This window comes from Corylus avellana, chromosome ca2 (genome assembly GCF_901000735.1).
Source record: "Corylus avellana chromosome ca2, CavTom2PMs-1.0".
Lineage (NCBI taxonomy): Eukaryota > Viridiplantae > Streptophyta > Magnoliopsida > Fagales > Betulaceae > Corylus > Corylus avellana.
In genome coordinates this window covers 49,831,727-49,846,170 of record NC_081542.1, presented here as the reverse complement: position 1 = coordinate 49,846,170, position 14,444 = coordinate 49,831,727, and the positions used below count along the sequence as shown (strand labels likewise).

General features: G+C 36.0%; 3 protein-coding genes across 3 annotated transcripts in view; 1 reads left to right on the top strand and 2 right to left on the bottom strand.

The window, feature by feature from the left end:
• Window positions 1-180, bottom strand: part of LOC132172039 (inositol transporter 4) — a 5,238-nt gene extending 5,058 nt beyond the window's left edge. Inside the window, exon 1 of the mRNA XM_059583464.1 lies at window positions 70-180. The gene's annotated coding sequence lies outside the window, so the exon portion shown is untranslated. The remainder of the gene's footprint in view (window positions 1-69) is intronic.
• Window positions 181-3,917: 3,737 nt separating this feature from the next.
• LOC132170841 (ras-related protein RABA5a) lies at window positions 3,918-7,561 on the top strand. The gene is made up of 4 exons (XM_059581962.1): window positions 3,918-4,152; window positions 5,622-5,766; window positions 5,906-6,359; window positions 6,974-7,561. The coding sequence occupies exons 3-4, from the start codon at window positions 6,020-6,022 to the stop codon at window positions 7,309-7,311; spliced, it is 678 nt and encodes a 225-aa protein (XP_059437945.1). The 5' UTR covers window positions 3,918-4,152; window positions 5,622-5,766; window positions 5,906-6,019; the 3' UTR covers window positions 7,312-7,561.
• Window positions 7,562-9,101: 1,540 nt separating this feature from the next.
• LOC132172102 (U-box domain-containing protein 4) lies at window positions 9,102-11,562 on the bottom strand. Its single transcript, XM_059583551.1, has 3 exons — window positions 10,522-11,562; window positions 9,910-10,374; window positions 9,102-9,633 (listed from the first exon to the last, which is right to left on the bottom strand). Exons 1-3 carry the CDS (start codon window positions 11,380-11,382, stop codon window positions 9,571-9,573), a joined length of 1,389 nt encoding a protein of 462 aa, XP_059439534.1. The 5' UTR covers window positions 11,383-11,562; the 3' UTR covers window positions 9,102-9,570.
• Between the last annotated feature and the right edge of the window lie 2,882 nt (window positions 11,563-14,444).

The following is a 14,444-nucleotide window of genomic DNA, read 5'->3' as shown; positions in this document are numbered from 1 at the left end:
CTCAAAACATAAAAAAAAATGTTGTCTTTTTTTTCTTCTTTTTTTTTGTTATCATATCAAAATAAATACCTCCTGATGCTCTATGCTCTTCAGATGCCCTTTTCAAAGATGAAATATTTGTTGATTCAAGAACTTTGAGATCGTATGTTGTGCACTAATGGTGGCAGGAGGGGGTGTTGAATGTTGATGGTTGGACTGGGATCTATCAATTCAAGTAAATCCAACTATTTAAGGCCCTCCAAAACCAATTTAAATACTATTTAGAGAGATAATTATATCCTTTGTTTGAGGCTGAGCACATTTCTCTCTGCCAATTTTCTATTTTCTCCCCGAAACCTTGGCGATTAACCCGCAGCAACAATAATTGAGTAGAAATCCAGCTAATTAATTAACCCCCACGTACATTTGATACTACAAACAAGATAGATATAAGGGAATTAAGATAAACTTCCCAATTCAGGTAAAATGATCTTCCAGAATGAAACAAGAGGATAATGATTAATGAAGGTAAACCTGAACTAAAACAGAAGGTGATAATGAAGATAAACTTTTGAGTCCGGGGAGTGTTAAAATATAAATTAAAGAGAAACGTTAGTTTTTCTTCTTCAAGCATACTCAGTTGACGTGGGATACTCAATCCACTCTTGAATGTAATTTTCCTTTTTAATTGAGATTTATTAAGAGTAGATTGAGCATGCCATATAACTGAGTATGCTAGGAGAATGCAAAATAGTATTTGTCTAAATTAAAGGAAAAATGTAAAATCAGTCTATGCGGTTTACCTAATTGTAATTAGCAAGATGAACTTAGAAGTCCCTGAGGTATATCAAAAAAATAATTTAGTCTCTACATTCAAATTTTGTCTATTGACTTAACATATTCCGATAACGTGAAGCGTTAGAACCAATAAAATTGTGACATGTGTCATATTTAAGTAAGTGTCATACTATTGGAATCTGTTAAATTAGTGGACATAATTTGAGTGTAGGGACTTAATTATTTTTTTGGTATACCTTAGGGATTTCTGAGTTTATTTTGACACCACATGGAGCTAATTGTAAATTAGGTAAACCACATGGACTGATTTTGTATTTTTCCCCTAAATTAAAATAATTAAATTAACAATATCCTATCATTTTAAGCTTTTAAGATAAGTGGTGATTTAACATGACTTTCTATTGGAGTAAGCTTTTAGGATAAATAAAAACTAAAAGAAGAAGATAAATATAGGATAGCACATTATTATGAGTAATGTTAGAAATAAGACTCATGTCCTCTCAAAATTGAAGTGACTTTTAAAACTACTAGATATCAAAATCCGATAATTATCTATCAACCAATGATGATTTTAAAAGCCACATCAATTTTGAAATGACAAAGAAAAGGATATGATTCTTTCTTCTACCATTACTCCATTATTAGTGCTACTTCCAAAACAATTGCTATTGAAATTGAATTAGTTTTTTTTTTTTTTAATAAAAAAAAATGATAAATGGCAGTAGTTGTTAAGTTAGTTAAGAGAAAATGTCAATCTTACCCATGTTATATTTGGATGATCCATCTGTTTACAGATAGTAATTTTACCCACCTTGAAAATTTTCAAGAAACTCAATTTCATAAAACTCCAACAATAAACAATTTGAAGCATTTCAAGCGGATAAGGATAATCTCAATTTCAAGTAAAACAGATGGTCCATATTAGATTTTATAGATTTAATAGTATATATGTTGTCACATAAAACCGAGTTGAACAAGAAAGTAAGTGATACTTAATAAATTGATTAATGGAGAACGTGATTGGCTTAAATACTTTATTTTGTTGTATTTAACGATATACATAAGACCGCGTCATTTGTATATTGTTAGATTCAACAAAATAATTCATGACCGTTAAATAGATCTTCCTTTCAAGCCTATCACACCCCGCATTAATCAATAAGTATCATTTACTTTCTCGCTCAACCCAATGATTATAATAAGTTACTCTTCAAGTGAAATAAAGAATACTCATTTGTTATCGGAACACGATCATCTACAATTTTGAGGAGCAAGTTTGTCTTTTCATTTTTTGGGGGCAAAAATATCTTTAAAATATAATTAACTGAATACTCTCCAATTCATTTGGATTATTAAATTTCTTATTATCACCGTGTCCACAAAGTCACAAAATTGCTTACTAAGACTAGGAAAGGCAAGGGACTCATTATATTGTTGTTGACGTTTTGGCTTCACTAGAGCTCCTCAATGTATGGAGTTGGGTCAAACTAGAGTTAACTCATAATTGACTATTCATGATTGCCATGATGTTTACCACAGAGATCTTCAATGAAAGTTTTAAAAAATGTGTTTTTTGTGTTTTAATTTAGATTTTTTTTTTTTTTTTTTTTTCACAAAGTGTTTTTAGTGAGATTTATATAAGAGAAAATATTCTTGTAGTGTCAACTTAAGAAAATTGTTCAATAAATTTTTTAGAAAGTGTTTTGTGTTTCTAAATAAATAATAAACACTAATAATCAAAGAGTTGACTTCTTACTTATAATTTAGATAAATTTTATTAAATATCAATATTTATTTTTAGAAGGGGAGATAGATAAAAACTAAACATTTCTCAACTCTATATTTTAAAAACATATTTCAGTTTAATTGTCTAAAAAAAAAAAAAATCTCAAACCCAAATTAAAAAAAAAAAATTTATCCACAAAAAGACACAAAACAAAAGGTTAGTCAAATGTGTGTGATTCGAGCCGGCGTGTGGTTTGCATGCTTGAGTCAGACGACGTCCTCCTCCGCACCTGCTGCCCGTCGCCGTGCCATTGCCCCTGCTGCCCTCCTTCGCCGGTCTCCACCACCCCCCTGCTGCACTCCTTCACCGGTAGTTTGCTGAAGATGGTTTTTGTGCTCATTTTCTGTTCTTTTATCTGTTTTTGGGTTTTGGTTTCTCTGTATTTTGTTGTTTTATGTTGTGGAGACCTTTGTTTTTGGAGTGAGTCACTCCTTTTTAACGGATCTATTTCTGGGATTTGCAGTGCTTCCACCCCCCTTGCCCTCACAAGGATTGTGTTCGCCTAACGGAGGTTTGGATGAGGTTAAACCTATCTTCTTCTGTTATGCATCCTAAACCGCTTTATGCGGCCCAATCCTTAAGAAGAAAAGCTACCCAATTCTTCGATAACAAAAATCAACTTGATCCTGAAAAGCCAAACATTTCTTGTCAAATACCTTTTACGCCCACAATACAAATTAATTAGCACGCAAATTAAGCTAAAGCATACTACCCAGAAGATTGGAAGGGTGGAAAATATTGAACTATCAATAACATTATAAAGATTTTTTTTTTTTTTTTTTCTTTTATAGCTTTATTAATAGGATTAGAATCTGATTTCATCTTAATACTATTAATAGATAACTTAATAAGGAGCAATGAATTAGGCAATAAGACACTAAAAATTTTGAGATTAAAAAAATTAAATCCCTTTAATTAAAGAAAGTTATCCAAAATATTGAAACTCTTTTTTTTGCTTTTTTTTTTTTTGATATGTCCACACAAGGGAAGGGGGAGGGGATTCAAACTAGTGACCTCCGCTTCATGAGGCGTGGTCCACTACTGATTGAGTTACTCTTTGGAGACGAAAACTGTATTCTAGAGTTATTCTAAAACAAATTAGAAAATTATAAGGATTCTGTTTTTTGTTCATTTTAAAACATCACAAGGATTAATTTAATAATTTTTAAAAATAATAAACAATATAATTTTGCTCATGTCACACATTCATGTGCTGAGAAGACTTATTTTAAGTCATTATTTTTATTTTTTTGTAATATATAGTTAGAGTAATTTGTTTTTTTGTTTTTTTTTTTTTGGTAATAACTTCTCCGACCCAAAAAAAGAAAATAATAATAACAGTAATAATATCTCTCTCGCTGGCTCGGTGCGCTCGCTTCTTATTCTCCATCAATCCCAAAAGCCCAAAGCCTAATTTTCCAAGAAAATAAATGTTAAAATCCCTAATTTTTTCATTAATCATATAATTTCAATAGCACTTCTCGCTAGATCCTATCTTCAACGGCTACAAATTCGCCTCTGTTTTGATCGGAAATCTGAGAGAAAGAGGGACAGGGATCGGACGGCACTCGATCTCCAGATTCTCTCCGGTATGTCAATCACAATAAACCCTAATTTCCCAATTCTCATATAAATGACGACAAAGAAAGTTCATTTGTTCTTTCTCATAAGGAAGTTTGTGATCGAGTTGGTTTTCAATTAGAATACACGTTTTTTTTAATAGAAAATGAGTTCACTTTGTGATTGATAATGGGATTGTGCAATATTACAGTTTTGATGCTTTTAATTCATTGTTCAAGCTCATCCTAACGTAGAGGTCGATCTTCATTGCCTATAGTTTGAAGGAAGTACTTGCCTATGCTCTGTTGTTGAACACCGATTGGTCAAAACTGTTAGGGTTTTCTGGGTTTTTCCTCCTTGCTTTGGTTTTGCACCTTTAGGTCTACAGGGGCACGATATGTTGAATACCTGATTGGGTTAAACATGATAGCTAGGTCACTGACTACTGATTTGGTTAAATGGTTGTATTGATGATGAAGCTTCTCAGTTTCACTTCAATTCGGCATCAATGTTTTCATCATTCAGCACCATTCTTTGGTATTAGGCCTCTTCTTTTTAGTAGTCTCAGAACAGGTTTTCTCCATAGTTGCTCTAGCTGAAGCATTAAATAACTTGTATCTGGAATATACTAAATGTTGAGAGAATAAATAACCGGCGAGTCTCAATATGCCAGGTCTCCACCTTTAAGCCAATGGGTTTCAACTCAGCAATGTTAGATCAACCGCTCACTATTCCGTTACACGTGAAACTCCAATATTAAATCTTCAAGTAGCTCTTTTGGGGAACCTTTTGTGTACATATCAATAAAATCTCTTATTGCTTATCTGAAAGAAAAGGGGGACATACTAAATGCTGTTGAAAACCTGTTGAGAAGATTAGATCTTTTTACCTTTGATGCTATAATCTGATTTCACATGGGAATTCTGATTTAGTCAAAGTAAAGTATCTAGGATTTTTTTTTTAATCATGCAAGAATACCTCCTCTTCAGTCTTCATACAATCTTTTTGGCACAGATGATCTAACCCACTATCATTGATTCTGTGGTTGAGCTTAGAAGCAGCAACAGGGAGCTGAGCGAGGAGACCTATATCAAGATACAACTAGTGATCGTAGTTTCTCCTGTATAAGAGACTAAAGTGCCTTTTTTTACAGCAAGCAGCCCTAATGCTTTTACATACATACTTTCTGCTCCTTTTCTTCTTCTTCTTGCTTTGAAAAGACAATTATCATTACTTTGCTTCAACACATTGAGCTTCTGGCTGTCAGTCCACATGATCACTGCACAGTGCACACCTCGAATAGATAGTAAATATACTGTACATGAGGCACAACCTCCATTTTCTAGCTAACATGATAACTACTGACCTTGAATTGAAAATAGTAACATACTCTACACGAGGCACAACCACAAATTTCTAGCTCAGGAAATGAGCAACAATGATATTAGTTACTTTCATTTTAGGTCTTGTAGATTCTGATGCTTTCTTGACTCTATAGGAACTTTAAAGCTGTTCACTTTTCTTGGAGGGGCATATTGGAATTTTACCTTAAAAAGCTCCATATGGAAGTGGCTAGAAGCTGAGGGTGGATCAGAAGTTCCAAAAATTTTCAGACCCCACCCGATGTGAGCTCCAGAAGATAGGTATTTTCTCAGATTCTGTTTTATGGTGCATTAAAGTCAATAATTAGCTGCAGCTTTTGTGCTTTATATTCCTGCCTTCCTACCTAGGTTTTTTCTTCTTCTTTATTCTCTTATTCCATTTCCTCGTCATGATGAATAGGGGGGAGGTCTTATATTTATTAGGCAATATTGTTATCCCTGAAAAGACCCAAAACCCAGAAGGCTACTCATATAAATATGGCTTTATAAAGTGACAATCTCTCAAGGTTGGAAGATGGCCTTTTATTCTGAAGAAGAAAAATCTGAGGATTACCTCTTCAAGATTGTTTTAATTGGTGATTCAGCTGTTGGAAAATCAAACTTGCTTGCAAGATTTGCTAGAGATGAGTTCTACCCTAATTCAAAGTCAACAATAGGAGTGGAGTTCCAAACCCAAAAGATGGATATCAATGGAAAGGAAATCAAGGCTCAGATCTGGGACACAGCAGGTCAAGAGCGATTCAGGGCTGTTACATCTGCATATTATAGAGGTGCAGTTGGAGCTCTTCTTGTGTACGACATCAGTAGACGCCAGACATTTGATAACATTGCCAGATGGCTTAATGAACTTCAAAGTAAGAGGCACTCTCTCTCTCTCTCTCTCTCTCTCTCTCTCATGTTTAAATAAAGAGGGTAATCATTGTGGTGCTTTCTGCTGAAATCTTTGTTACTAATTTTGGTAGATAATTTTATATGAATCCTTGGCGGAAGGTTACATTGACAATACATTGGACATTTTCTGTTAATGAATAATTTCTTTATGATTTTCATAATATTTGACTGTCCATTTCAATGGTTCTGTCTTTATTCTCTAGTGCATTTGTATGGGCCAACACTTTATTGAACCATTTTATATTGAAGTAATTTTTAAGTGAGTTTAAATGTTGTAGTGATATTCTTGATGCCTAATGAAGCTGTTTTTTTATCACAACCCTGGATGTTAAATGCTGTGAACCTTCATTCCATTATTTTATTCTCTTTTCCTATGATGTCTGTTTGCACCTCATAGCCTATCAGTTTCAGAATTGATCGAGGTTGATGGTCTGTCATGTTGATTCATTTCCCTTGCAGTTTTCCTGTCAATACATTTGATTTTTTTTTTCACTCTGGTGGCTATAATAGATTAACTTACATTTATCCTTTTTAAATTTGATAAACTGAGGATTGATTGGGTGGTTCTACTGAACAGCGCACTCCGACATGAATGTTGTCACGATACTTGTTGGCAATAAGTCTGATCTCAAGGATGCGAGGGAGGTATCGACTGCTGAAGGCAAGGACTTGGCAGAAGCACAGGGTTTGTTTTTTATGGAAACATCTGCTCTTGATTCCTCCAATGTAGCCGCCGCTTTTCAGACAGTTGTGACAGAGATCTACCATATATTAAGCCGAAAAGTGATGATATCTCAAGAGCTCAAGAAACAAGATCCTACCTGGATGGGAAATGGAAAAACTGTGGTGGTCTTGCAGGGAGGGAACCAAGAAGCAGCTGTAGAGCCTAGAAAAGGTTGGTGTTGCTCATCTTGAAGCTACACGCCATGTCTCTCATCTTTTTGCTGGTCTCCCAAGCCTAAATTTTCTAGTCAATCTCCACACTTTTCTTCTTCATCTGATCAAATTTTTTTATTTTATTTAAAATGTCAATTTAAACATCACTTGTTCTGAGTCAATGATGGCTGAATAGAAATTGGGGTAGAGTAAGTGACTTGTAATGGGATTAAGAAAATTATATTTTACAATGTTCAAATTTCATATCTACTCATTATGTTTTTATTTATTTCACCTTGACTCCTTCCGCATTCTCTTTCTTTTTCTTTGGGGAGTAGGTTTGGAACCTCTTTATCAGTTGTTTATGTTGTGAGCCACATGCACGTGTTTCTGCCATCCTTAAAAGGCTGGCAGAAAACATTGGGAAAATGACCAAAAAATTTGCTCAGTCAATGTTTTTTTCAGAAGATTCTTTTTTTTTTTTTTTTTTTAGGGATAACAAACTCAAAATCATCCACAAAATAATAATAATAATAATAATAATAATAACAAACTAAAAAACAAAACGATGTCATTTTTGGTGGTTTCATTTCATAAAAAGGGAGATTAAATTTAGTTTCTCAGATTTTGCGCAATTTTATTTTATTCTCTAGCTTTTCAATTTTGACAATTAGGTCCTTAGATTTTCTGTTAGTTTCAAATAGGCTCCTCCTCCATTTAGTATGTCACGTCAGACCAAAAAATAAATTCCACATTGCTCTTGTTTGGAACGTCATATGCCCATTGTACGTGCCAAGTGGAACATTTATTTTTTTTAAAAAAAAGAGTGGTCAACAACCACTAAATGGTGAGGGAAACCCCCTCATCAGATAATATGACATTAATTAATTAGTTTGACGAGACATATGGTTAATAAATTGGACAAGAAATTGATAAAAGGGACCTATTTGAAGCTAGAAAAAGAAAACTTGAACACATAATTATTGTCTAAATTGCATTAAAACCTAAAGAATAAATAAAATTTAATTTTTTCTCCTAATAATAATACACAACAATCTTTTGGTTTATTATCTGTTGGGAGTTTGGCTCTATACAAAACCTACAAGATTGAACACCCGGCTATATTGCTCTATCTACGTGTTAGAAAATGTAAACCCTTTATATGGAGGAGAGTGAGGAGACCCATACATGATACAACTAACAAGCCAACATTCGCAACCGACACATGCATTCGATTCGAAGTCAACTTCTGAGCCCCTGAGACTGATTTTCTGATTTCAAATCGCGACCAAACAAACATCACGACAAAAAAAACAAATACCTGCTCCGCCAGCCAGCTAATGCACACCATTAATAATGACAACAACGAAAGAAGAAAATACTGAAAATCTGTGGTGGTGGTGGTGGTGGGGTTCACCTGCATCGTCGGCATTGCTGGATTACATGCAAATGGCAAAGATGGCGATAGTAGCCCACATCATATGCCCTACACTTTACAACAAGGAGCAGCAGACAAGGGCCCTACCCAACCCATTTTTCCTCTTACCACCGCCACACTTTTTACACTATCTCTTCAACAGGAATCGCTTTTGTGAATATTTGAAGTGTCTGTTAATTTTTCTGTCAAATAAGTTAACAGAATCAAGTACAAAAACCAGCACAGAGATAGGATAGGTGGCTTGCATTTTGCAACCACCACCCTAAGTGCCGTCATCTCATTGAGGGGGGATGTCCAAAACCAAAAGCAACCTACGCTGGTTTTCTCAAATTAAAAATTGAGGTCATAAAGTCACAATGACGAAATTCACAGGAGGAATTGGAGAAAGCTGTGAAGTAAGATGAAAAATAGTTTCACCAGATAAAAATATTGGAAAATAATAGCATACTCCAAGTCGTTTACATATTCTTGTTGTGTAGGCTACATAAAACCAGAGGATCACAGTAAACCTTTTTTTTTTTTCACAACATTTGGGCCACCCAAACAAAACATAAGGAGAATAACTCAAATCTCATCACCCCCAAAAACCCAAAAAGCAAACATGTATTCCACCTCTAGAAAACATAGTCAATGAAATGGAACGAAGAAAATCCAAAAACCTAGTCAAGCTCATACACATCTAAAGGTCAGAACTCTTACTAGCTACCCTCCCTAACTTTCTTCATTCTACAAATATTCTCCCAAATCTCTCAACCCACTCTGTACAAAACCATCAAAAACCCACAACATATATATACACCCAACACCGAACCTCTTACTGTAATTACCTCTGCTAAGGAGTAAAATGGCTTCCACTTTGTCTAAGGACTTGAACAGGCTGCCTCTTGTCTTGGTTCTCTCAAATACCCAAGAAGCGTTTCGGCCTGCAAATGCATAACAAACCATGTGATCATTAAAATTGAAGAAAATCATAAACTCCCAAGATCATAATCACTGAAAACACTGCGATCAAACTGATTATAACATGTAGTGAAATCATGCACAATGAATGCAAAATGCCAAAAAGGCAAAACTTCCAGATTCAAGTTCATTAGGCTCCATCATCAAGAAAAGTTACCACATCAACAGTTTGATTGAAGATCAAGACCCATTAGCTCAAAGTTTTTGGGATTTTGACGAATATGGAACTACCCACTTACCTTGTGCTTAGCTCTAACACTAACACACCCAGTCTGTGAGAGCGCCACCAGCGGAGGAATCGCCCCCTCCCTCACCAGCAACCCCCGATTCCTGACGCTGTCTGCACACAGCTGCAACAGCGTGAGCACGGCAAACTCCTTCCCTTTGACTGACCCATCCTCAATAGCCTCCACCAGCACCGCAATCCCACCCTCCTCCACAATGGACTCCCTCCCTTCCTCAATCCCCGCCAGGCTACTCAGCACCACCATCGCCTTCTCCGCCATCCCGCTCCCCTGCTCCGCCACCAGCTCCACCAGCGGCTTCACTGCCCCGGCGCTCACGGCCCTCTCCTTGTTCGGCCTTATCGAGCAGAGCTTATACAACGTCGTTAAAGCGTCCTTCTTCCCCCTACTCGAACCATTCAGCACCAACGACACCAGCGGCGGGATTGCCCCGCAGGCCCCGATCGAGCTTTTGTTCTCCTGTTACAATAAGAATTCAACATCAAATTCTTCTTTCTTCTCAGAAGCTAGATTTTTAAGTTCTCTGCTTTCAGAGTACAGTGGTTCTGAGTTCGAATTCTAACTCTACTTTATCTCTCAATCAATCAAATTTATGATATTAGTTACCTCCAGCAGAGCCAGGCTAAGCAACGCGCACGCTGCGTTCTGCTTGGAGGTCTCGGTGCCGGTCTTGAGAACGTACACTAAGGACTTGATCGCACCGGCGTTTGTGATCAAGGCCTTGTTGCCTTCGAGGAGAGAGAGGTTGAGCAAGGCCGTGACGGCGTGTTCTTGCGTCAAGGGATCGCTGCTGCACCGGAGAAGCGGAATCAGAGCAGGGACTGCACCGGACTCGCCGATCAGAGCCCGGTTATCGGCGCGGTTCTTCGCCAAAAGCCTCAGCTTGGCCGCCGCCGACCGCTTCACGGCAATAGACGGCGATTGGAGCCCGTCCACGCAGATCTTCACCGTCGGCTGGAGATCCTCCGGCGAAATGCTCTCGATTATCTCCGTCGAGAAGTTCTCCCTCTGTAGAAACCCCGAACACGGCTCGGCCGCCTCCGCTACGTCAGCATCCTCGCGGATGTAGTCCAACGACGTCGCGGGCAAGTTCGCTAGCCTCTGTAGCTCCCCGGAGATGTCGCTGCTGCAAACCGACAGGTCGCTGAAGGCCTGGGAAAGATCCAGAAACTCCTTCATCTCCTCCATCTCAGACGACGACGTGGACTTCAGCGACTTGCCGTTCCGCATTGCAAGCTCGCTCAGCCGCATGTCGATGCCCGAGTCTGTCAGGTTCTCGGACACACACCCCGATCTCTCGACGACAAATGAGCAGCAACTGCTCTCGTCGTCGTTCCTTTGGTACACGTTGGACCGTATGGTGCGCATCGACCGGCCCATGCTGTGTCGGTGAACTTTCGGCGAATACAAGTTTCGGGATAGAGGGAACCGGTTGGAGCTCGAATGGGAGTCTTCTATAGAAACCATTGTCGCTTTGGTATGAATCAGAGCACGAGCTTCTTTTTTTAGTGTGAAGAATTTGGTAAAGAAGATTTCACCATTGACAGGTACAACAGAGGTTGGGGAAGAAGATGAGGGAATCGATTTTAAGGCTGGTTTCGCTGTGTGTAGTGGCTTTGGTATCCGGGCGAACCTAAAATCACACCTTGGTGAGCTAGTAATGGTCACAGTTCAGGTCTTATCGAGGGTGCTGATCTGACAGGGATCACAGTATACTGTGTGGGGGAATGTGGGACCGTGGGCGACTAAGATGAAGCGACGTCGTCGGTTCCAAAACTTTTTTTACTTTTCACGCTTAAAGATTCTTGATTTGGGATTACGACAAGAGTCACTTACAACTTGGATGCGGGACACGTGTTTGCCAGCCCCTTCACTTAACTTGTCCGTACGATCTACATCGGACGGTGTCAAAAGCAACTCGACAACCGAGCCACTCGTGGCTGGCCGATGGAGACGCTAGTTATGATGATCAAAGTTGAAACGAGGTGAATTTCAAAACCAACGTGCTCACCTAATGTCGGCGTGTTAGGTTAATACTTTCTTAATTTTTACTCCTAGTCTTTTTACCACATAAAAATATTAGGTAGTAAGCTTTCGTAGATAACCCGTAAATAATTAAATAATTAAGATGATATTATGGAATTAATTTTATTGTGTGATTCAACGTGCTTGCTGAGTTGTTTAGCACCCTAATTGCAGTGGTTAATATATAGATGGAAAAGATTGTGTTTGTCTTGTCCCCATTTAGCAGATTTTGGAGTGTGGTAGGTGTCATTGGTGCAACGCTTGTACACTTTTTCCTCTCTCTCTCTCTCTAAAAAAATATATATTAATTAATTAAAACAGAGGTGCTTTGTTTATGTAACTAGGAGCATTAAAAATGAGTTTTTCCTTAGATCGATTGTATTATTTTGCATTAATGTAGCCTATAATCGAGTGCGTGATCAAATAAGTTGCGATTGTGTGATTGACTCACGGAATGGACGAACTATAGGCTACATGAAAATATTTTGGTACTATGTCAGCGTCATGGTAATATGTTATTATCATAAATGTCTTACATGGTTTAAGCGCAACTTTAACTATGAATGTATGAACTCTTAAACGTCATGCCTTTATAAGCCTGTTTAAATATAAATTGTATCTAAAATTTATATCAGAATCATATCATAAACTACCCTTTTTTAAAGGTTTTTCTCATGAACTACTTGAGTACAAAATACTCACCCATAAGCACTCGTAGTGCCCACAAAAATCATTGAATTTGGAAACAATGATGCTAGTGTTGTTCATGATTACGCGTATTTGACTGAAATATTTACTTGCCACCTGTAGTTAACGTTGCACTAGTTTCTGGACACCCAAAGGACACGTTTTAAATTCCCCAAAAGTGGGAGTTAATAGTTGTATTTTTTTTTTTTTTTTCTGAGAAATTAAAGATGTATTATGAAGCCATAAAAGAAGAAGTGTACTCTGTAGGATTAGCCTTTTAATGCCACCATTATTACTCCTAGGATTTGTTTTTACGAGCCTCATCATCGCTACACAGACTTAATGCCAATTCTGGATACGTTTTAGTGCAACAAATTCATTTAAAAGGTCGTACTATGATGTCAGGAATTCGAATAATATCTAATTATTTATAATCGAAGGTTATTTTTATTTATTTTTTATTTTTTATAAAAATAAAGATACTCTTTCAATATAATTAATTATACGGTTCAAATAAAATGAAGAGTATCCTAATTCTTAAAATTCACCTATAAATTTTTAATTTCTTATTTAACATTTAAAAGAAAATTGATAATCGTCCCTTTAAATTATTACACATTTTCAATTTATTCATTTCATTGAAATTTTCTATTAATTTGGACGCATATAACTCAGCTTTTTCATTATATTTACGGAAAAATGTAAAATTAATCGTTGTGGTTTACTTGATTTATAATTAGCTCTATGTGGTATACAAAGGTACTTAAAGTATGCCAAAAAAATAATTTAGTTCCTACAGTCAAATTTCGTTAACTAATTTAACAGATTCTGTATGTGTGACATTTACTTAAATATGATAAAGTATCACAATTTTATTGACTCTAACGTTTCATGCAATTATAATATGTCAGTGAACGTAATTTGGTTATAAGGACTAAATTATTTTTTTGACATACTTCAAGAATTTTTGAGTTCATTTTAATACAATAGAAAATTAATTACAAATTAGGTCAATCACATGAACTAATTTTACATTATATATATATATTAAACCACCATGGTTGTGGGTCTCTACCACTCCATGGCTAGAGACCTATAGTTTGGTAGTGGATCTTCTCAGGCAAATACTTATATAAAATTATACAGTATGGTGTTAGTCTTTGTTAAATCGTGAGTTTCTTTGACCAAGGATAACTTTTTTTAAAAAAAAAAAAAAAATTATTTAATATAAATGCATAATTGTATTTTCACACATATAATGAAAGGGAAATTGAATTATTTAGTTGCGTGTGGGTCACATAATGCATTTGTTGTTTAAATTAACATAAAATGTTAATGAAGGGGCCAAATTAAAAGTGATGGATAATTTGGAGAGTTATGTCACCTTTTAAAATCTTATTCAAAACTCATTTGCACTTCACATGTTATTAAAAAATTGGACACATGTCACTTTTATAGACTAGATTAAAAAAAAATTTTCCAACCCAATTTGGAGGAAAACTTTGTCCAATTCAAGAAATATAATTGCATTATTTCCTCAATAAAATTTCACACAGTCTGTTTAAGAAAAATGATTGGTGTCAATATATTTTTTTTCTCATATTTTTCTCTTCTCATATTACAAATTAACCATTAAATTTGTGGATTTATGTGAACTTCACGTAAGTCAATGTTGAACCCGACAAATCTAATGACTAATCTATTAAATTTATATATATAAAAAAAAAAAAAAGGAAAAATATGAACAAATTAATAACACCAATCATTTCTATCATATTAATAGATGAAGAACAAGGTTGAAAGAACATAGTAGAAAT